Source organism: Tachysurus fulvidraco, chromosome 1, assembly GCF_022655615.1.
Source record: "Tachysurus fulvidraco isolate hzauxx_2018 chromosome 1, HZAU_PFXX_2.0, whole genome shotgun sequence".
NCBI classification, from domain to species: domain Eukaryota; kingdom Metazoa; phylum Chordata; class Actinopteri; order Siluriformes; family Bagridae; genus Tachysurus; species Tachysurus fulvidraco.
Genome location: NC_062518.1, coordinates 1,655,466 through 1,680,102, shown reverse-complemented (window position 1 = coordinate 1,680,102; position 24,637 = coordinate 1,655,466). Strand labels below are relative to the sequence as shown.

The following is a 24,637-nucleotide window of genomic DNA, read 5'->3' as shown; positions in this document are numbered from 1 at the left end:
TGTCTGTCTGTCTGTCTGACTGTCTGTCTGTCTGTCTGTCTGTCTGTCTGTCTGACTGTCTGTCTGTCTGTCTGTCTGTCTGTCTGTCTGTCTGTCTGTCTGTCTGTCTGTCTGTCTGTCTATGCACTTTTAAAAAACTTTCAAAGCTGAAGTAAATGTTCAGAGCCGTGGAATGTGGACACACACGACTGACTCAAATCTGACTCTTTTTCTCCTCAGAGTTCAAACTTTAACGATTTTCTTCAAAAAGTTTTACCTCAAATTCCTTCTATGTAAAAAGCAATAAAATAAATGTGTCAGATAAATGAATGACGATCAGCTTCCGCTTCCTGCTTCTGTCAGCATGAAACAATTTAATGCTATGTTAGCCAGAGTTTTATTTAAATCTCGCTAGCAGCAGCGGGTTTCATCGTCCTCATCGCTGACACTCTGAGCCAAAATCTCAGTGACGGCTCCCACGTCCCAGGCCAAGAGAAGAGCCGCTCGCTTCCTCCGTCAGCTCAGCGTCTGATTCACACATTCACATGTAAATGTCGAGTGGTTCGACACTGAGGCGCTGTGTATTAAGTCTTGGGAAGCGGATCGGTGTGTGGGTTATTTTGCAGGATTAGCCGCTATGCTACAGCCTCTTTCTTTCAAGGTCTTTGTGTGGCGTTTTTTTGGAAGCCAACTTCCCAGGAAAGCAGCTGTACATCTTAATTTAGTGGGATTGTGTCCGGTGACGCCCAGCCATGTTGTTTTCTTTTTCCTACCGAGTTGAGTGTCCTCGTCACGTAGCGTCCGGGGGAGTAATTAGCGGTGCTAACAACACTGGATTAGCGTGCTTGGGATGGCTTCAGGATGAATGAAGAAGATGCTAGGAAAGTTTACGCAGGCATTCGGATTCTTCCTGTTCTGGAAAAAAAGATGAGATTTATAGACATTAATAAGAATTCATTCAGTTCTAGAGTCTGAGACTTAAACAGAAACGTGGCTGCATTTTTCCTCATTTTGTCTTGCCTTGAGGTATGGGAAAGTGGGCGGAGCTTCCAGGGGGTCATGTTCAATGGTTTCATGTCCACAGAGAGAGAGAGAGAGAGAGAGAGAGAGAGAGAGAGAGAGAGAGAGAGAGAGAGAGAGACTGGGAGAGAGGGAGAGTGATGAGGAGAGAGAGAGAGTGATGGGGAGAGAGAGAGAGTGACCGAGAGAGAGAGAGAGTGACAGAGAGAGAGAGAGAGTGACAGAGAGTGAGAGAGAGAGTGACAGAGAAAGAGAGTGACAGAGAGAGAGAGAGTGACAGAGAGAGAGAGAGAGTGACAGAGAGAGAGTGACAGAGAGAGAGAGAGAGTGACAGAGAGAGAGAGAGAGAGAGAGAGAGAGAGAGAGAGAGAGTGATGGGGAGAAATAGAGAGTGAGAGAGAGAGAGAAGAGATAGAGGATGAGAGAGAGATGAGCATGAAGAGGAGAGAGATAGTTAAGAAAGAGAGTATATGAAATAGTGATATATGATATATTATAGCTATATATATATTTACAGAGAGAAGTAGAGATGACAGAGGGTGAAAGAGAGAGAGAGTGACAATAGAGGAGAGTACGAGAGGATAGAGAGAGTGAGCAGAGAGAGTGAGAGAGACGAGAGAGTGATCACAGATGATAGAGAGTGACAGATAGAGAGAGAGATTACAAAGATAGTATACTAGAGAGAGTACAGATAATATATATTTACAGAGAGAGTGACAGAGATGATAGTAGATATAGATATATATTATATAGAGATTAGAGAGAGAGAGAGAGAGAGAGAGAGAGAGAGATCATTTTCAGCTGAGATCTGATTGGTTAAGAGGGAGTTAACACTTCAGAATAAATATTAATTATATATAAATTCACTCACTCACTGCTATAAAATCCAATTTAATCCAAGCTGCATTGTGCTAGATTAATGTACGTGTGTGTGTGTGTGTGTGTGTGTGTGTGTGTGTGTGTGTGTGTGTGTGTGTGTGTGTGTGTGTCCTTTGTAGGACATCTGTAAGTCGTTATGGTGCCATCGGTTGGGTCATCGGTGCGAGACCAAGTTCATGCCCGCTGCTGAGGGGACGACATGCGGACCGGACATGGTGAGTGACACCGTGAGCTTTGACCTCGTGCACAATTTTTTGCACCCATCATCCAAAGCCTACAGCATCCTACAGGAGGTAAAGGAATTTGGAGGCGGGGCTAGTGGTGCTGTTTGCTGCTGATTGGTTATAATGTAACACTTCATACCATTGGACAATGTGAGTGTTCACAGAAACGAAGAAACAAAATGGGGAAACATTTCAACATGTAACTGTAACCAGATAAACAGCACAAGGTGTTGTTCAAACATTGACCTTAACACTGAAAAGACTGAAAAAACCCCGAAAACACACACACACACACACACACACACACACACACACACACACACACACACACACACACACACACACACACACACACACACACACACACACACACACACACACAGAACTGATGTTAAACAGTGTGGCTTGTGTTGCTTCTGCATAAGAGAATAGCAAGCAACTTGCTCTGTGTGTGTGTGTGTGTGTGTGTGTGTGTGTGTGTGTGTGTGTGTGTGTGTGTGTGTGTGTGTGTGTGTGTGTGTGTGTGTCTTGGTTTGGCTCAGCAGTATTCTCCAGGTGAAATGCTGGCCTCTGTCCCAGTCCAACACACTCAAGATCCTTCTACAGATACACACTCTGTTGTCTCCCAGCCCCTCCCCCCCCCCCTCTCTCTCTCTCTAAACCTAAGCTAATACATCTGAATCTGAGTACAGTCTTGTATGTTTTATCTGCTGCCTTTCTGTATTTACTTGTATTATTGAAGCTAAATAATTCTATGAAACATTCTAACATTAAAACTAACGAAGAAATGATCGAGTTCTGCTTCTCAGTTACTTGTTAAACATATAAAACATCACCTGACTGCGTGTTCTGTATCGTTACCCATAATGCAGTGGTGTCGTAAGGGGCAGTGCGTGAAGTACGGGGATCACGGGCCCAAGGCGGTACACGGTCAGTGGTCAGGGTGGTCCGATTGGTCGGATTGTTCCAGAAGCTGCGGGGGCGGAGTTATGTATCGGGAACGCTTTTGTAACAGTCCAAGGTAAATATATTTATTTATTTATTTATTTACTTTTAGTTTTAAAAGTACTACTTTTAATATTTTCTATCAATAAAAAACAAACAAACAAAGGAAATCAGGTGACGTTCGTCGTTATGTATCGAATGTTTGTTTGTTTATTTATTTATTTATTTATTTATTTATTATAAACTAGGAAGGGCACGAAGGCTTAGTGGTTAGCACGTTCGCCTCACACTTTCAGGGTCGGGGTTCGATTCCCACTTCCGCCTTGTGTGTGTGGAGTTTGCATGTTCTCCCCGTGCCTCGGGGGTTTCCTCCGGGTACTCCGGTTTCCTCCCCCGGTCCAAAGACATGCATGGTAGGTTGATTGGCATCTCTGGAAAATTGTCCGTAGTGTGTGTGTGTGTGAGTGAATGAGAGTGTGTGTGTGCCCTGTGATGGGTCGGCACTCCGTCCAGGGTGTATCCTGCCTCGATGCCCGATGACGCCTGAGATAGGCACAGGCTCCCCGTGACCCGAGAAGTTCGGATAAGCGGTAGGGAATGAATGAATGAATGAATGAATGAATGAATGAATATAAACTAGGAACGATTAATACAATTTTTGTGCCTTCTAGCCACAATATTTGTGTTTTATGTTTTACAGCTTATGAGATCGTATGAAACAGTCAGAGGAAAAATGATCCTTTTTGTTTTTATTTTTTTTCATTCTTTTTTATTTTTTTTTAAAATTCATTAAAAGTGCACACAAGAGAAACACTATTTCATACGCAGAGGTATTTAAAGTGTTTATCGTCATGGCGATCTTTTAGGAAGTTCCTTCAGGTTTGAATTAAGATGCAGGAGATTTAATATTAATCATTAATATTGTGTTCAGTTTTTATGTCTGTAGCTTTATGACTGCGTAGATATCAGTACAGTGTTTATTAAAAAGCATAAAAACTTTATAAGGGATTATTATGGCTCTATCATTTCATCTGAAACACATAAAAACAACAATCTTCACAAATCCCCAAAGCTCCGTGATCACGTTTCACTCGGCGGCTGTAAATCTGAGACGTCTCACTGCGATTTAATTAAAGATAAAAACTTTGATTTGATATTTAGTTACATAAACGTCTGTAAAGACAAAACTAACAAAAGGCACTAAATGCCTTTTTTTATCTCTAATTATTATTACAAATAATATCATTAATAATAATATAATTATATATATATATATATATTTGCTCGCAGGAATTGCAACTAAAAATGTGATTGAATTAAATAAGTTGTTCAAAGGGAACGGGAAGGGAAGGAGGGAAAGGGAAGAGAAGGGAGGGGAAGGGAAGGGAAGGGAGGGGGAGGGAGGGAGAGGGAGGGAAAGGGGAAAAGGGAGGGGAAGGGAAGGGAAGAGAAGGGAGGGGAAGGGACAGGGGAGAGAAGGGAAGGGAAGGGAAGGGAAGGGAGGAGAAGAGAAGAGAAGGGAAGGGAAGGGAAGGGAAGGGAAGAGAAGAGAAGAGAAGAGAAGAGAAGAGAAAGGAAGAGATGGGAAGGGAAGGGAAGGGAAGGGAAGGGAAGGGAAGGGAAGGGAAGGGAAGGAAATGAAAGGGAAGGGAAGGAAAGGAAAGGAGAACGAAAGGAAAGGAAAGGGAAGGAATTAAAGGGAAGGAAAGGGAAGGGAAGGGAAGGGAAGGGAAGGGAAGGGAAGGGAAGGGAAGGGAAGGGAAGAGAAGAGAAGGGAGGGGAGGGGAGGGGAGGGGAGGGGAAGGGAAGGGAGGGAAGGGAGGTGAAGGGAGGGTAAGGGAAGAGGAGTGAGGGGAAGTGAAGAGAGGGAGGGGAGGGGAAGTTAAGGGTAAGTGAATAGAAGTTTGAGGTTAAGTTACTGTAGTGAATTTCATTGAGTTAGGGTATGTACTAGTATTTCTTATTGCAGGGTGAATGTGACTTGTACTCTCATTGTATTTCAGTTACGTCATTTCCTTTCCTTTCCTTTCCTTTCCTTTCCTTTCCTTTCCTTTCCTTTCCTTTCCTCTCCTCTCCTCTCCTCTCCTCTCCTCTCCTCTCCTCTCCTCTCCTCTCCTCTCTTCCTTTCAATTCCCTTCAGACAATAATTGAGATAAAACATGGGGTTGATTTGGGGATATTAAGTTATATATTAAATGTATATTGAGTTAAATCATATATTTATTATTCTTATGAATTTTTTTTACATTTTAAAAACAGCTGTTTAATTGTTTAAGAGTGTTAATAAATATCGAGGGACGAACATGAGTCCATTTTTTTATTTAGGACACACAAGCCTTAATAAAAACAACTGATTAATTGTCAATTCTAATGAATGAATGAATGAATTCATGTATAAAATCGTCCCTGTGTAGAATACAGACTCAGAACTTGACTGGATTTAATAACCGAATGAATCTTAACGTGTTTTGCCGGCGTAGGCCGCAGCATAGCGGGCGATTCTGCCAGGGTTCGAGTCGACTGTACCAACTTTGTAACACCGGGCCGTGCCAGCGAGACGCCGTGGGATTCCGAGCACAGCAGTGCGCCGAGTACAACGGCAAAGCGTTCCGAGGCTGGTTCTATAAATGGAAACCATACACCAAAGTGGAGGGTAGGAACGACTCCCAAGCATTATATATATATATATATGTGTGAGACGTCGTCATGACGACATGTTTTCTGTATTAGTTAGTTGTGCCAAATGTTTAGCTATAACGCTGCTTCGCTGCACTGCGCCGCACCCGAGGCGTAACGAGCGTGATTTAGTGTTTAGACGTGTAGCTGCTCGCGCTGATGGATCAGGGAAGCAGCTTCAGGGAAGAGTTTTAACTCAAACACACACACACACACACACACACACACGTTCCTGAGTTAACAGAATTCCCCGTTCCGATTGGTCGCAGGTTTAAACAGTTTTGCTTGTTTTAATACTTGGTGTTGGTGAAGATTTGTGATGTGTTTGTGTATGGAAGGAGTCTCCAGTGTCACACACTCACACACACTCACACACACTTTGTTCCTGAAGCCTGAGCTCTTTTGTAGACAGAACGTTGATTATTATTTTTTTAATATTTTATAGATGTCAGTTCTGATGCTGTGATGATCGTCTCTTCACTTCCTGTCGTTTTAAACACTTTATAGTTTATATTCGGGAGAACGTTGAGTGATGGTTTATGAGGCTTCCTTTCAGCTAAAGAGTTTCTTTCACCACCTGCCCGATCCGCCAGGGTGCCGTGTGTTGTGGTGTGTGTGTGTGTTGCATTGTGTTATGGTGTGTAGCTGGTGTGACTGATGACTTAGAGGTTACTTCAGGTCATTTGTAAATCTCTCTCTAGCTGAACCTCCCATGGTGCAGAACTGAGTCATTACATCATCCTGAACTTTCTGCCAACTAAATACATTAACTGTTGGATTGTTTTGCGTCTTTCTTAATCAAGCACTAATCCTGTTTATTTTTCCTCCCCGGGGTTTAATCCTGTTATTAAAGCTCTGCTGTGATTCATTTCTTCTCCTCCTCCTCTTCCTCCTTCTCCTCGTCTACAGATGAAGATATCTGTAAGCTCTACTGCATCGCAGAGGACTTTGATTTCTTCTTTGCGATGTCCAGCAAGGTGAAGGACGGCACGCGGTGTTCCGACCTCACGCCGGATGTGTGCATCGACGGGGTGTGTGAGGTACGGCTCTGAATCCGTCTTTCATCGTTCTCTTCCTACTGTTCTCTTGCCTAATTCCATTTCCACTGCTTTTGTCCTCTGTTACTTGTCTTTCTTTTTCTCATCATCCTCCCCAGATGAGCAAAAGTTATTATAATAATAATTTTTTTGCCTGTGTTTATTCTGTTCTTCTGCAGTCGGTGGGTTGTGACCATGTTTTGGGCTCCGGCGCGTCTCTGGATGTCTGCGGTGTGTGTAAAGGAGACAATTCGACCTGCCGACTCTACAGCGGCCGTTACGACGTCCAGCATCGAGCCAACGGTAAAGTCACAGCACGACTCACCGATTGGTCAGAGCTAAAGTGAGGGGCGGGGCTTGTAGCTTTAATCACACACATGTATAACAGCGATACGTTCCTTCCGTCTCCAGAGTACTATCCGGTGGTGACAGTTCCTGCAGGAGCTCGAAGTATCCGTGTTCAGGAGACGGAGATCTCCAGCGGTTATCTGGCGGTTCGAGGACAGAAACGCGGCTCTTATTTCTTGACTTCTGATTGGACAGTGGACTGGCCGGGAAGATTCAACTTTGCTGGAACCACGTTCTTGTATCAGCGCTCGAGTAACCAGCCGGAGAGCCTGTACGCCCCAGGTCCGACCAATCAGACGCTCGTCTTCGAGGTGATTTTTTTTAATACGAGCATTTTTAAGATTCCCGACTGTGAGCCTTGTGTTTTTTTTTCATCAACGGACTAAACAGAAAAAAATCGCTCGTTTTCTTCACACTTGGACAAAGTCCAAGCCGAACGCGCTTACAGAAAGACGATTTCCCTCTAGCCACGCCCCCACGGAGCCGTGATAGGCAAAAAGCTCATAGAGAACTGAAAAACGACAACATGACGGCAGGTCTGACAGCGGTCCTGCTGAAAACGCAGATTAATATGTCTCTATAGCAACAGCTCATTCACATAAGCCACAAAGTTTCCTGTATAGAGAAATGTGTTTATTTCTGTAACATTTATGGAAGGAGTCTCCAGTGTCAGCGCTTTGGAACATCTTCAGCAAAGAGGACTTTATGCTTTGTGTATTCGCTCTGATTGTTTTTGTCTTATTATATTCAGGAGAGAGAAAAAGATTACAGTCACTATGATGTAACAAAGGTACAGTTATTATAAGACTAGAAGACTTCAGGATATGCTGCAGGATATGCAGCGTCTGTGTGATGCTTTTCCTGTAACAGCACAACACACAGTGGTTTATTCCTCACACATTATACAATATATATCATGATCACGTGACCTGTATTGGACGACACAACGATAACGAAACCTGGGAACGGATTTATTCATTTGAGAGCATTTGAACAGGAACTCTCCCACACAGTTCGGTAGAGAAACACAACATCTGTAAGGATAGGAGGATAAACACGGACATGGTGATGAGGAACTGAAATGGTTCAGTCCAGACCAAACATTCATTCTGGTTTGGAGCTGCTTGTGGTCGAGTAAAGCAGGGTCACTCGAGTTCACCGTGGTCCTGGAGCCTGGCATCTTGTCCAGCACACACACACACACATACACACAGACACAGACACACACACACACACACACACACACACACACACACACACACACACACACACACACACGTTCTTTTCACAGCTGCATGCTGAAAAATAAAATTACTCACTTCTCTAACATCTAATTTGTACCATCTCACCTGTAGTAATCACCTCTAGAACCCGTAGAGGCACCACACACACACACACACACACACACACACACACACACACACACACACACACACACACACACAGACACACAGACACACAGACACACACACACACAGACACACACACACACAGACACACACACACACACACACACACACACACACACACACACACACACACACACACACACACACACACACACACACACACACACACAGAGCTATGGGTGGTTTATTAGGACTTTTTCTCCAAATAAGTACCATACTGATTTATGGGGACCCACCATTCCCTTGGTCATAGAGATTAATAAGTAACACACACATACATACACACACACACACACACACACACACACACACACACACACACACACACACACACACACACACATACACAGACTTTCTTTTCACAGCTGCATGCTGAAAAATAAAATTACTCACTTCTCTAACATCTAATTTGTACCATCTCACCTGTAGTAATCACCTCTAGAACCCATAGAGGCACCACACACACACACACACACACACACACACACACACACACACACACACACACACACACACACACACACACAGCTATGGGTGGTTTATTAGGACTTTTTCTCCAAATAAGTACCATACTGATTTATGGGGACCCACCATTCCCTTGGTCATAGAGATTAATAAGTAACACACACACACACACACACACACACACACACACACACACACACACACACACACACACACACACACACACAGACTTTCTTTTCACAGCTGCATGCTGAAAAATAAAATTACTCACTTCTCTAACATCTAATTTGTACCATCTCACCTGTAGTAATCACCTCTAGAACCCATAGAGGCACCACACACACACACACACACACACACACACACACACACACACACACACACACACACACACACACACACACAGCTATGGGTGGTTTATTAGGACTTTTTCTCCAAATAAGTACCATACTGATTTATGGGGACCCACCATTCCATTGGTCATAGAGATTAATAAGTAACACACACACACACACACACACACACACACACACACACACACACACACACACACACAGACGTTCTTTTCACAGCTGCATGCTGAACATCTAATTTGTACCATCTCACCTGTAGTAATCAGCTCTAGAACCCATAGAGGCACCACACACACACACACACACACACACACACACACACACACACACACACACACACACACACACAGCTATGAGTGGTTTATTAGGACTTTTTCTCCAAATAAGTACTATACTGATTTATGGGGACCCACCATTCCCTTGGTCATAGAGATTAATAAGTAATACACACACACACACACACACACACACACACACACACACACACACACACACACACACACACACACACACACACACAATCACACACAGCTACGGGTGGTTTATTAGGACATTTTCTCCAAATAAGTACCATACTGATTTATGGGGACCCACCATTTCCTTGGTCATAGAGATTAATAAGTAATACATACACACACACACACACACACACACACACACACACACACACACACACACACACACATAGAGAGAGAAACACACACACCATTCATCTCCTCACCCTGTGTGTAAAACATTGTCGCTGAATTTGATCCCAGTTCAGCTTTAGCGTGAAGCTAATCCGCTAATCTGACGGAGCCTGTTCTGCTCGGCCAGACTGAAGAGTGTCATTGTGTTTTTGTGAACAAGCTCGGAGATAATCTGACAGCCGCTTCCTGTAAAACGTGAACACGCTCCGAGTTCAGAGGGAGCGAGGCGAGTCAGAACTTAATCTCTGCTTTGGGGATTGGTTGTGAATGTGATCTAAACTAATCGGATCGTTTGTAATACAGTTGGAAACTTTCCTAAATGTTATCATTTAAAAGTGCATTATTGGAGTTCCACATCGTTCGGACTACTCATGCGTTGTGGTGAAATTCAGAAATGTGCTGTATATTGTTCAGAACACCTACAGAAGTGAGGATGAAGTGAGGTAACAGAATCCGGGGGTATTAAGGCTATAATCGAGTCAGACAGATGGATGTGTCAGAAAAATGGGTGTGTCTAAACGTGAACGTTCCATTCCACGATTATAAGTGTTCGATCGTTAGTAGGTCACATGACCATTAACTATACCTTGTGTATAAATGAATGAGCTCTTGCTTTAAAAATGACGTTATCGTTATCAGAATCAGAACACGGGCATTAAAATAAACTTTCACTTTCGAGTGTCCTCCGTATAATTTATTATCTGTGACCTTGTTGTCACTGTCTTCCCTTCAGGCTCAAGGTTGCCAGATTGTACAAGGGAAAAAAAAATCCCCAGACATTAAGAATAGAACAAAGGCCCTATTCTTTCTGGGCTTTTCCACTTCATTAGAGCCAAAACCTCGGGCAGTGTGCCGTGACCCTGGCTCAGGTCTAGTGGACTTCCTCCTCGGTTCTGTCCCAAATCTGAGTCAGTGAGGGGTTTTGGAGGACCACCCACCTGATCCGCAGGACAGGGGACAGACGATAAAGAGGTCACTGTGGCTGACTCTCAATCGGGCGTCTTTCCAGGTCTAAAGCTGGCTGAAATTCGTTTGCAGGAACACCGAGGGATTTTTTTAAAAGTGGTTCATGGCTATTTGGAAACGAAGCAGCTGGGGTGTGTGAACAAGATACATCTTCTGTTGATGCTACGCTACAGCTCTCCTGGACTTAGCTACTCCTGATCGAACTCTGACTTCTCATTCCCTTTGCACATAAAGGAACGGGGCTAATTGCATACGTAGGCTCAAATAAAAGCTAATCTAGCAAGAAAGCTAAGTTATTGTGGGAACGCTAATCCGGAGAGTCGATACTAATCTATCAAAAGCTAACACGGTGAAACGTTAATGAGCTAACATGGCAAGAATGAAAGGTCATGACGAGTGAAGTCTAAATTAAAGAGACCAATAGCTAACTGAGCTAATGAGTGAATGCTAAGCTAAGCTATAACAGTCATTTAAATGTATCCAAGAGTAAATAAAATGCTAAGCAATGAGTGTGTAAAAACGAACCTAGTGAATAAAAACGCTAAGCTAGTAATTAAAATCTAACTACATGTGCCAGTTCTCTGTATCCGTATATGTAGCGGTACGTTAAGCGGATCATTTGACAGTACGATCTTCAGTGATTGGTGTTTTTTTCTGAATCACAGATCCTGGTTCAGGACAAAAACCCTGGAGTGCTGTGGGAATACACACTTCCTCTAGAGGAAAAAACACACACCTACAAGTGGAGAGTGACCCGATCAGACTGTTCCGCCTCATGTGCAGGAGGTAAGAGAGAGAGAGAGTGTGTGTGTGTGTGTGTGTGTGTGTCAGAATGAAAGGTCGCTTGTATGCACAAGGTTTGTGGGAGTTGTGGAAGATGGTGTGTGGTTGTTTGTGTGAATGGAAAGTGAATGGTTTGTGTGTGTATTTGTGTGAGTGTGTGTGTGAGTGTGTGTGAGAGAGACAGAGTTTTCAGAGCCCAGTTGGATCTAAAACACCTTTGTGAACTGAACAAACACAAACTCATCCTCCTGTCCAACCTCACCACCACACACTTGTTTATTAACTCAAGAGAGAGAGGGAGAGAGAGAGAGAGAGAGAGAGAGAGAGTGTATGTGTGTGAGAGGGAGAGGGAGAGAGAGAGAGTGTATGTGTGTGAGAGGGAGAGGGAGAGAGAGAGAGAGAGAGAGAGTATGTGTGTGAGAGGGAGAGGGAGAGAGAGAGAGTGTATGTGTGTGAGAGGGAGAGAGAGAGAGAGAGAGAGAGAAAGTGAGTGTGTGTGTGTGTGTGTGTGTGTGTGTGTGTGTGTGTGTGTGTGTGTGTGAGAGAGAGGGGGGGGGGGTTATTAAACACTCAGAGAAAGCTCAGGGGTTTTTATTAAACACTCAGACAAAGCTCAGGGGTTTTTTGGGAAACAAGTTGACCTACAATTCCAAAATTTCTTTACAAATGTCCCGCTTGTAGTAAGAGGCCTTAAACTCTGGAGTTCCCGAAGTTCCTAAAAAGGTCCATCTGATGCGTCATACATGTAGGTTCAGGAGGGAAAACTGCCCAAAGTGTGTAGATGTAAACACAGGATAGTGAAAGTGAAGATTAAACCGAATCGTATTTAAGTGATATCGTGTGTGTGTGTGTGTGTGTGTGTGTGTGTTTCAGGTCGTGTGTCGGTGAAGGCTGTGTGTGTGCAGGATGAACAGGTTCAGGTGATGAACTCCTCGCTGTGTGACTCTCAAAGCAAACCTGCTCTGGCGTCTCAGCTCTGTAACACACAGCCGTGTCCAGCCAGGTAACTCACACACACACACACACGCACACACACACACACACACACACACGCACACACACACACACACACACCACCCCACTCCTTTTATTTCTCTTCCTGTTATCTCCTTTCTTGTCTTTCTAATGTCTTCCTGTCCTCTATGTACTTCTCCCTCTGTCTCATCTGTTCTCTCTATTCCTGCTCTCTCTCTCTTTCTTCCCATCCTCTCATTTCCTAGACCAGACTTCTCTACTTCCTGCTCATTTCCTTTCTTTTCCCTATTCCTCCCTTTCCAGCTCTTCCTCGTCGTCATCATCATCATCTCACCTCTTCTTTCTTCCGCTTTCCATCTTTCTTCCGCTTTCCATCCATACGTCTCCTTCATTTTCTCTTTCTCCTCATCTCCTGCTCAGTCCTGTTCTTTAGATCTCCCCCCTCCCCCTTGAGGAACTGTTAAAGGTTCTCAATCTCCCAATCACAGGAACTATAGAATTAACTTTTTTTTTACTTTATTCTAAACATGTACAAACTTTTTCCCCTCTTCATACTTCACTTTTTTTCCAAAGTAAACCGGATTAGCATAAGTTCTAGACGAGCCCAGTTTACTCTGCCAATCCCAAACCAAAATTTCACACACACACACACACACACACACACACACACACACACACACACACACACACACACACACACACACACACACACACACACACACACACACACACACACACACACACACAGAGTGCTAGCGTTCCTCAAGACTAAAAGAGGATAGAAATAGAAAGGGAAGAATACAGTTTCAGAAGGAACCTTTCCAGTAACTCTAAAACTTTTATGATTTAAGCTGCTGTTAAAGCCACGAAAACTAAAACACCGTTGTACACAAAAAGGTCATTAAACCCTGTGGCATCATGTTTCGGACAGACAAGTGAATGATATTCTGGAGGAGGAGAAAGTACAGAATAAAAGACAGCAATTCGAAGCACTCCATTTTCTGTGATACACGGCGATGGTGGCGCGTGACTTTACATCTTTGCTGAAATTACGGTACAGAAGTGCAAGCTCTGAAAGTTCATTCATTCATTTATTCATCTTCTACCACCTATCCGAACTTCTCGGGTCATGGGGAGCCTGTGCCTATCTCAGGCGTCATCGGGCATCGAGGCAGGATACACCCTGGACGGAGTGCCAACCCATCACAGGGCACACACACACTCTCATTCTCACACACACGCACACACTACGGACAATTTTCCAGAGATGCCAATCAACCTACCATGCATGTCTTTGGACCGGGGGAGGAAACCGGAGTACCCGGAGGAAACCCCCGAGGCACGGGGAGAACTCCGAATGGCCTGCGGGAAGAAGCTTCACCTCATTCTCTCTGTGTTTACTTTCGAGGAGCGAAAGCGTTTCCCTGAACACAACAAAGAAAAGAGACCCTTGTTGGGATGCTGAGGTCCTTTACAATCTTCCTGGCTCTGGTCCAGCACCATGTGCTGTAGATGTCCTGCAGGTCAGGGAGCTCGGTGTGGATGGTATGTTCAGCTGACCGCACCACCCTCTGGAGGACTCGCCTGTCCTGCATGGTACCGCAGGTGTATAAAGTCTTTAGCACCTGAGAGGGTAGTTTGAAGTCCCTTAAGCGTCTCAGGTGGTACAGACGCTGACTGACCTTCTTCACCAGGGTGTTGATGTGACAGGACTAAGACCAGGTCCTGTGTGATGTGAACATCTAGGTACCGGAAACTGTCCACTCTCTCCACTGGGGTCCCGTTGATGTTTAGCGGTTGGTATGACCGTTCCTGCTTTGTGCTGAAGTCCACTATCAACTCCTTAGTCTTGCTGACATTCAGGAGAAGATTGTTCTCCTGGCACTTTTTAGTCTCCTGTAGGTGGGCCGTCTCGTCGTTGTTGGAGATCAGGCCCACCACGACAGTGTCGTCAGCAAACTTGATGATTGTGGTGGAGTTGGAAGTGGCCACACAGTCATATGTGTGCAGTGAGTACAGCAGGGGGCTCAGAACACAACCCTGGGGAGCTCCAGTGCTGAGGGTGAGGGTGGATGAGGTGTGTTTGCCCACCCGTACGGCTTATGGTCTGTCTGTCAGAGAGTCGGAGATCCATCGACACAGCGACAGAGTCCCAGGACCTCCAACTAAGAGGTGAGCGTGGAGGGAATTATGGTGTTAAACGCCGAACTGTAATCCACAATCAGCATTTTTGCATAATTCCCTTTTCTGCAGTTCACTACAATAACGTGGCAGTTTCTCCGATTTTCAAGCCAGCCCATGTGGTGCCAATATCCATGCCACGGTCACAGGAATCGTACATTTTCATCATGATCTATTATACATTGGCTGAGTAGAGATAGAACTGCATAAATGTGCAGCAGTACAATAGATGGTAAGATTAGGAATTCAAAGAAAATAAAATAGTGCCTAAAATACAGCCTTGAGGTGAACCAGATGTAATAGAAGCTCACAATAAAGTAACTGCATCCAGGAATTTGAAGTTAAGGTTAATTCATTAAAATCTCCATGTCAGTTTAATCTCTTTGAATTTATAACTTGTTTTGAAGAACAGAGAAAAAGCAAAAACCTTCACCTTGACAAGCTGAACTATAAGCGTCCTATATCGTGTATATCAGACGCTAATGAGGTTTCGGATCCTCTCGATTGTTCTGTACTGTAAATCTTCAGTATAAAGATGAACCCAAATGGCCTGCAGAGGTTTGGTAGCCCTTCATATGCTCTTAAACTTACAACCGGTTCCAAACCACAAACCGTTCCCTAGCATGCACTAAAAATTCACCCTTCATCCCACTGGGTGACCAGCAGCAGCTTGGATTTCATCTGACCGGTGGAAATTGTTCTGCGATCATGCCCGAGTGCATTATTTTGGGCCGATGCTGTAACCGTGCCAACCGAAGAGGAACGGGCACTGAAGAATGTGCAGGCGGCAGTCGGCGATCCGTCGAAGTCGACTCGAACATACTTTCAGTTTAATTGCATACCTCGAAATATTCGAGTTATTGGAAGGTTCCAGAAATATTACAGTAAGATTAGAGCAGAACTCTGGAGCGGTTTTGCTGGGAGGCAGACACGTGGTGGTTCATGTGGTGAGAAGATATTAGGGCAGAGAAAAAACGAGGATCGACGCGGTGCGACGGCTGCTGTGTCTTTCCTTCGATGCAAATTGCAGTTTAGCTGTTTTTAAAGACGTGTGTGAAGCGGTCTGGTGTGATAGACCTCCACCCGAGTCCTCGCCCCGTTTTCTGGTGGACGATGCGGTTTGCTCTAATCTCCTCATGTTCATGGCGTTACGGTAGGATCTATTTTAAAGCTTTCTTTCATTCTTTTCCAAAAACACTCGCAGATACCAGAACGCTAAAGTTCACTCACTCACTCTCATTCATTCCTTACCGCTTATCCGAACTTCTCTAGCCTGTGCCTATCTCAGGCGTCATCGGGCATCGAGGCAGGATACACCCTGGACGGAGTGCCAACCCATCACAGGGCATACACACACACACTCTCATTCACTCACACACACACACACTACGGACAATTTTCCAGAGATGCCAATCAACCTACCATGCATGTCTTTGGACCGGGGGAGGAAACCGGAGTACCCGGAGGAAACCCCCGAGGCACAGGGAGAACATGCAAACTCCACACACACAAGGCAGAGGCGGGAATCGAACCCCCGACCCTGGAGGTGTGAGGCGAACGTGCCCCCCAACACGGGGGGATAAAGATAAAGATATTTATCTAAGATAAAGTTCTAAAGTTATCTTAGATTATAAACACTCGGATGGACGGACGTGTCTTGGCTTTTTCGTCTGGAGTTGTTTAGAGCTGTTCGAGACATCTTTACGAGAAGAGGGAAGAGGTCATGTTCTGAATGGGAAAGGTTCTAGTGGTTCTAGCACAAAGGTACTGAGAAACAGAAGCCTTAAAAACAAGCCATGAATCAGTTTGAATAACCGATTAAAAGCAAAACCGATGATGAAATTGTCTTTGACAGGAGACAATTTACACTACAGCGTAAGATCTTTGCCAAGTTTGGAATCAGACACCTCACGAAGGACCGAGTATCTAAAGAAGGTTCTTTTGTGGCTACAGTATTTTCAGGTTTCCATAGAACATGCGATTAGACATCATCTGCATGATGTAGGAAACACACACACACACACACACACACACACACACACACACACACGGTCCGATTTATACACTAAATGTTGCATTCAGACATCTAGAGGCCCCACGTTATGATCCCCAAAATCTGACCAGGAAACCCTGACATTTTTCAGGTCCCAGAGTTCATGAAGTAATGTCAGACCGACACACAACAGCACTCCTTAACTTTACACGAGTTAAACCGTATGTACACACACACACACACGCACACACGTTAGCTCTCGATCTGTAACACGGACGCTACAGTTCCATATAAAGGTCAAAAACAATGGAATTCTGAGCTCCGAGTTCTGAGGTGGCATCAGATAGTCTCTCCGATCCAGCCAAGAGAGCGACTCTGACTCTGATGGTTTTGAAAAAGTTTGTACTTCATTCTAAAGGTCGAAGCTTGTGGAGATGCAGGAGAAATAAGGTGTGGGGTTTTCTGCAAGTTAGTAAGTTATGAATCCTAAATACCACACAGGTGTCACTGTGCTCTGTGTCACTGTGCTCTGTGCCCTGTGCCACTGTGCTCTGTGCCACTGTGTCACTGTGCTCTGTGCCCTGTGCCACTGTGCCCTGTGCTCTGTGCCACTGTGCCCTGTGCTCTGTGCCCAGACAAAGCCCTTAACCTCTCATCTGTTCGGCTTTTGAGTGTTTTTAGCATTTCAGAAGAATGTTTCAGTAAACGACAAAATGACTCTTTCTTTCTTTCTTTCTCTCTCTCTCTCTCTCTCTCTCTCTCTCTCTCTCTCTCTCTCTCTCTCTGTCTGTCTCTTTCTCTCTCTCTCAGCTGGTCAGTGGGTAAATGGACTGCATGTAGTGTATCGTGTGGAGGAGGACAGCAAAGTCGCACCATCCGCTGTCTCAGGAAGGTGATGTACCAGAGGGAGGAGTTAGCTCCGCCTTCCACATGTACTTCACCTGTTCCAGCTCACACACAGCCCTGCAATTCACACTCCTGCCCTCCGGAGTGGGGTGCTGGCTCCTGGTCACCGGTCAGTAAACACATACACACACTGCACACACTACACACACACATGCACGCGCACACACACACACACACACACACACACACACACACACACACACACACACACACACACACACACACACACACACACTTATTATGCGCACTTAAGTCTAAGGTAAATGAGTGTGTTATGGCTCACTGATTTACCCATTTGAATGTAGAAAAACATCGACTTGGGCATCTTACAATGCACTAATGTGTAGTTTCAAAATAAAACAAAAGCATGTTTAAATGTAGAGAAAAAACTTGAGTGTCTCATTGGGCAAAAATACAACATATGAGCTCCTATATTGTTGTTGTGTCATCACCATATTGACAGCTACATCTCTCCGGCACCTCATTTGGATGATTCTCATGAACTGGCCCTAATACAAACTAATTGAATAGACCTGATGTGTAAGTATGCGGCTTGGGAAAGGGAGAGATTTTACTGCCCTCTGGTGGTGAAGTGACAATAACAATAACTCTCACACATCTGCAGAAAAGTTTTTATTACTAAATGGCAAATTTATTTGTTCCTTCTACTTTCCTTTCTGCATGTGTGTGTGTGTGTGTGTGTGTGTGTGTGTGTGTGTAGTGCTCGAAGACTTGTGGACGAGGTGTGAAGACACGGAGTGTGTACTGCCACAGCGTCAATCACCTCTCTGGTGTGTCTGTTCTGCGTGACGGCTTGTGCGAACTCCAGCTGAAGCTCAAATCTCAGGAGAGCTGCGTGATGAGCCGCTGCCCGAAAAACGAGCGGCTGCAGTGGATCACCACGGCCTGGGGAGAGGTACGCATATTTTAGAGGTTTTCACGATTCCACTTAGATCCGAAAACCCGAGGTCCGACCCGAGACCCGAGCGGGTTCTGGGTCTAAAATGTTTAATAACGGGTTGGGTTTAATAATAGCGGCGTCGGGTCTCGGGTAATTTAAAATGAATGTGTTTTTACCGAACGGACCCGAGAAGACCCGGACTACTGTATCTCGTGTGTGTGCCTCGACTCGAGTCCTTTTCCAACCTCTCCTCTGTTTGCCAAGACCGCTTGCGACATGTGGCCGGTGACGTGTGGCTGGCGGTAAGCTAATTTTCGTTGAAACAGACCTGTCAATCAATTTTGAATCCACTCTGTAGCAGTTACTTTAGTGTAGAGTTACGCAACATTCAGGTCCAGTCGGGTTAAAAAAAATCGCCATTTATGCTGCGGCGCCCGGGGAGCAGTTGGGGGGTACGGTGCCTTGCTCAAGGGCATCTCACTCGTGGCCGGCCCGAGACTCGAACCCACAACCTTTGGGTTACGAGTCAGATTCTCTAACCATTAGGCCACGACTGCCCCAAAAACGTATACTTACAACATATACGTACACATAAACATATAAATACATACGTCGTGGTTTTTGTCCATTTATAGTTCAACATCCTTGAAACAAGTCGGTTCTTGTTTTCTCTTACATTATAGCAGCTTTAAACAGCAGTTACCCTCATTTTTTTTGCTTGCTTTTTACAAAGAAACCACAAAAAAGTGTAAACTAGTATAAAGTTAGAGCTTCACGTGTCCATAGCCAACACACTGCAGTGTCCGAGCTGCATGACAGTAAAGGAAGCGCTCTGTAAATGTTTACTTGCTATCTTGTCATGATCAGTTCTCTGTGCGCTTTTTGCCTTTACGGAATGTTGTGGGCGTGGCTTAAAGTAAATCTTCACGATTGCATCTTCACAAAACATTTTGAACAAAAAATATTTAAAAAGGTAAAAGTTTTAAGAATATTCATGTTAAAATATTTTATAATGTACTAGAACAAAAAGAAGCATTAAAAAAATCCTGCTAAAGTAAAACTTCGGTCGCTTTCGTAACAAATTTACAAACGACGATAAAGCGTTAAAAATGTGACGGCGTCTTTCAATGCCGTCTTCAGTGCTCTGTTACCTGTGGAGGAGGTGTGAGGAGCCGAGAGCTGCGCTGTGCAGAGAGAGACTCTAATGGAGGATTTGCAGAGTTTCCCATCAGGAGGTGTAGAAATCTCCAGAAACCCCACAGTGACCTCCAGCAGGCCTGTAATAAAGCGCAGTGTCCTGACCTGCAGCCCCACCTCCCTCCGCCCGGTCTGGGGAGACCGAACAGTGCCATGGCGCTCGGCTGGTACTCATCACCATGGCAACAGGTACAAAAATCCATCCTATTTACGTCATTGTACGTTTCTGTCCGACTGCTTTATAAAGGCGTTTGTGGGTTCACATCATATCTGAAATGACAGTAATTACAGCAGTGACACTAATTCATTCTTTTAGCAAAGGACACATTCACCATTCAAGTGGGTAATATGGTGAGAAAACTGTTGCTAGGCAACTGGCAAACACTGACATTGAGCAAAAGGTAGCTAATGGTAAAGAAAAAAAAGCAACTAGCTGTTAAGATGTTGAGTAGAAACAAAACAAGAATGTAAGAAAGTGAAACATTAAAGTGAACAGATTAATGAGTGTGTGTGTGTGTGTGTGTGTGTGTGTGTGTGTGTGTGTGTGTGTGTTAGTGTACAGTGTCATGTGGAGGTGGCGTGCAGATGCGCAGCGTTCAGTGTCTGAGACACGGTCGACCTTCATCAGGATGTTTAACACACCACAGACCTGTCAGCTCCAGAGCCTGTAACACACACTTCTGTCCTCCACCAGGACCTGCTCTCAAAGGTAACAGACCTGGACCATAGTTTCCACAACCAATCACTGATCACCTCTGTTCCTGACAGCCAATCACTGATCACCTCTGTTCCTAACAGCCAATCACTAAACACACTAGCTCCTGAATGGCAAGTCACTAATCACCAATGTTCCCTACACCATCACTTATCACCACTGCACCCAAATACCACAATATCACTGGTCTCCACCATGCTTGACAGCCAATCACTGGCCTCCACCGTGCCTGACAGCCAATCACTGGCCTCCACCGTGCCTGACAGCCAATCACTGGTCTCCACCGTGCCTGACTGCCAATCACTGGTCTCCACCGTGCCTGACAGCCAATCACTGGCCTCATGAGTGCCTGACAGCCAATCACTGGCCTCCACGTGCCTGAAAGCCAATCACTGGTCTCCACCGTGCCTGACTGCCAATCACTGGCCTCCACGTGCCTGACAGCCAATCACTGGTCTCCACCATGCCTGACTGCCAATCACTGGTCTCCACCGTGCCTGACTGCCAATCACTGGTCTCCACCGTGCCTGACTGCCAATCACTGGCCTCATGCGTGCCTGACGGCCAATCACTGGTCTCCACCGTGCCTGACAGCCAATCACTGGCCTCCACCGTGCCTGGCAGCCAATCACTGGTCTCCACCGTACCTGACTGCCAATCACTGGTCTCCACCGTGCCTGACTGCCAATCACTGGTCTCCACCGTGCCTGACAGCCAATCACTGATCTCCACCGTGCCTGACAACCAATCACTGGTCTCCACCGTGCCTGACTGCCAATCACTGGCCTCATGCGTGCCTGACTGCCAATCACTGGCCTCATGCGTGCCTGACTGCCAATCACTGGTCTCCACCGTGCCTGACAGCCAATCACTGATCTCCACCGTGCCTGACAACCAATCACTGGTCTCCACCGTGCCTGACAGCCAATCACTGGCCTCATGCGTGCCTGACTGCCAATCACTGGCCTCCACCGTGCCTGACAGCCAATCACTGGCCTCCACCGTGCCTGACAGCCAATCACTGGTCTCCACCGTGCCTGACTGCCAATCACTGGTCTCCACTGTGCCTGACGGCCAATCACTGGTCTACACCGTGCCTGACGGCCAATCACTGGTCTCCACCGTGCCTGACGGCCAATCACTGGTCTCCACCGTGCCTGACTGCCAATCACTGGTCTCCACCGTGCCTGACTGCCAATCACTGGTCTCCACCGTGCCTGACTGCCAATCACTGGTCTCCACCGTGCCTGACTGCCAATCACTGGTCTCCACCGTGCCTGACTGCCAATCACTGGTCTCCACCGTGCCTGACTGCCAATCACTGGTCTCCACCGTGCCTGACTGCCAATCACTGGTCTGCACCGTGCCTGATGGCCAATCACTGGTCTCCACCGTGCCTGACGGCCAATCACTGGTCTCCACCGTGCCTGACAGCCAATCACTGGTCTCCACCGTGCCTGACTGCCAATCACTGGTCTCCACCGTGCCTGACAGCCAATCACTGGCCTCCACCGTGCCTGACAGCCAATCACTGGCCTCCACCGTGCCTGACAGCCAATCACTGGCCTCCACCGTGCCTGACAGCCAATCACTGGCCTCCACCGTGCCTGATTGCCAATAATGGATCCCAGCTGTTCCCAAATACCCATCACTGTTTATTTTTCTTACTGGTGACCAATCACTGAACACCATTTATCTCAACTTAGTTCATCTACAAGACCCTTGAATATATATTTTTATACCATTAACAAATATATGTATCTATGAATGTGTATTGTATGCAAATAGGAAATGCAATAAGAAATTAAAACCATTCTGAACATTGCCAGGTAATCGCTAGTGAAATGCAGTTCTTTCTCCCAGGTTAGAGTGAGAAATGCTGTGGTTGGTAAAGTGAATGGTAATAAAATAATCTGTGTTTTCTTTCACAGGAGAGAAGTCATGTGCTGATTACTTCACCTGGTGTCACCTGGTTCCTCAACATGGTGTGTGTAACCACAGGTTCTACAGCGAGCAGTGCTGCAGGTCGTGTTCTATCAAGAAACCGTAGAGCCGACGATTTTCCCACGAGCACCTTCTCAGACTCCAACCACCCTACAGATTCCCAAAACTGGATTTAGGGTGGAAAAGAAAATGGACAAAAGAGAGATGGACAAAAAGAAAGCAAGAGGCATGGAGGCCTGGTTCTTCCTGAAGTACTTGATGGGCAAAACACTTTGGAGAACTCTGTGTTTCTGCTAAAACTGTGGAGAAGACATTTGGTGCAGGATGTTATGTTATTCCTGTGAACTGATTTTATTTTATTTTGTGTTCAGTTTATATTTTTATGCATAAATTACTCAATTCCTGAGAAGTTTATTTTTACACGAGGATGTACCGAGCTGATACTGACTGCAATGCTCTTTGATCTGGTGCATACTATTTTCTGGTTAAAAAAATATAGAAATTTACTAAACGGTAGGAAAAATAGCGTATGGCGCTTAGATCAAACCACGAACTAGCCTTTATTTTCATTTCTTCCTCTTCATGTACTGCCTAGAATTATAGCTTAGCTACGGTAGCTAACGTACCTAAACATTAACATTGGTAGCAGTTTCATCTTGTAACATTTTATTCAGGGGAAGAATTGATTTCACTGTAAACACCTTTATTTTGCTAGCGGACATGCGATAAAGTTATTAACACGCGTTATAAAATGTTAGCCGGACTAAACGTGTACCTCGACAGTGATCCGCCTGATCGGTTAGCGAACGTTAGAGTTACATGTCCATGATTTGTAAAGTAAGCTAATGAAGCAGCTGTATATAAGCGAATTGCGAGCTAGCTAGCTTTCAGTAAACAATTTTTTACATAATTACATAATCAGAATCATTTTATTGATAGCAAGCTAATTAACATGAGGCTAAATGTTGTATTCTGTGAGTATCAAAGCCTAGCACTAGCATGCTAGCTAATATGAGATCAAGTATTATATTGAAGTTTAGAGGAAAGCTAAGAAACATTCAGTAAGTTATTATGATGTTTATGATTGTTTGATATGATTTTTTTTTTATTTGCTATGAGAGAAAAACAGCAAAAAGGATCTCACACACACTCACTCACACACACACACACACACACACACACACACACACACACACACACACACACACACACACACTTCCTTTGTTCTTTAATAAAATGGAAGAAGGTTGGTTATTAGCTCTGTATCAGCTTATCTGATTAGCGAGCATCCTACGTTCACACTCGCTATGTGAAAAGTCGTTGCGCTGCTTGTAGCTACTGTTCCTGTTGTCACTTTTCTGCATGGCCTCTCTGGCTTTTTTTTTAGTTCCTGTAAGCAACAGAAGTAGCTACAAATAGCTTCTAAAGTGAAACCATTCCAAATAAACAGCATTCTGATCAGCGTGAGAATGTTTATTCGATTTATATACGACATTAGCTTTGTTTTCAAACAGATTCGCCAAGCAAAGCTAACTCTGCTAGCTACACAAACTCCATAGAGACATTGACGGCCTCTGCTACAGCCTTCGAGCTTTATTTTTATAGATATAGACAGATAAATACTCTATAGATATTTAACTAGAAGAGGTCTATGTCTGGTAATGTAACAATCAATCAAGCATCTGGAGAATCTGGCCGATTTTCCCGCCGATTTGAGCCGAGATCTGTCACATGGTGTCACGTAACGTCATCATGCATAGAATGTTATTACATTCATTCATTCATCCATTTCCTACCGCTTATCTGAACGTCTCGGGTCACGGGGAGCCTGTGCCTATCTCAGGCGTCATCGGGCATCGAGGCAGGATACACCCTGGACGGAGTGCCAACCCATCACAGGGCACACACACACTCTTATTCACTCACACACACTACGGACAATTTTCCAGAGATGCCAATCAACCTACCATGCATGTCTTTGGACCGGGCGAGGAAACCGGAGTACCCGGAGGAAACCCCCGAGGCACGGGGAGAACATGCAAACTCCACACA

General features: G+C 45.0%; 1 protein-coding gene across 1 annotated transcript; it reads left to right on the top strand.

Moving 5' to 3' along the window:
• Positions 1-308: 308 nt before the first annotated feature.
• adamts18 (ADAM metallopeptidase with thrombospondin type 1 motif, 18) lies at positions 309-24,037 on the top strand. Its single transcript, XM_047819274.1, has 15 exons — positions 309-337; positions 966-1,005; positions 1,998-2,093; positions 2,975-3,123; positions 5,528-5,700; positions 6,633-6,763; positions 6,940-7,063; positions 7,172-7,419; positions 11,656-11,776; positions 12,647-12,776; positions 17,733-17,937; positions 18,550-18,744; positions 19,870-20,115; positions 20,482-20,635; positions 22,573-24,037. The coding sequence occupies exons 1-15, from the start codon at positions 309-311 to the stop codon at positions 22,689-22,691; spliced, it is 2,160 nt and encodes a 719-aa protein (XP_047675230.1). The 3' UTR covers positions 22,692-24,037.
• The last annotated feature ends 600 nt before the right edge of the window (positions 24,038-24,637 follow it).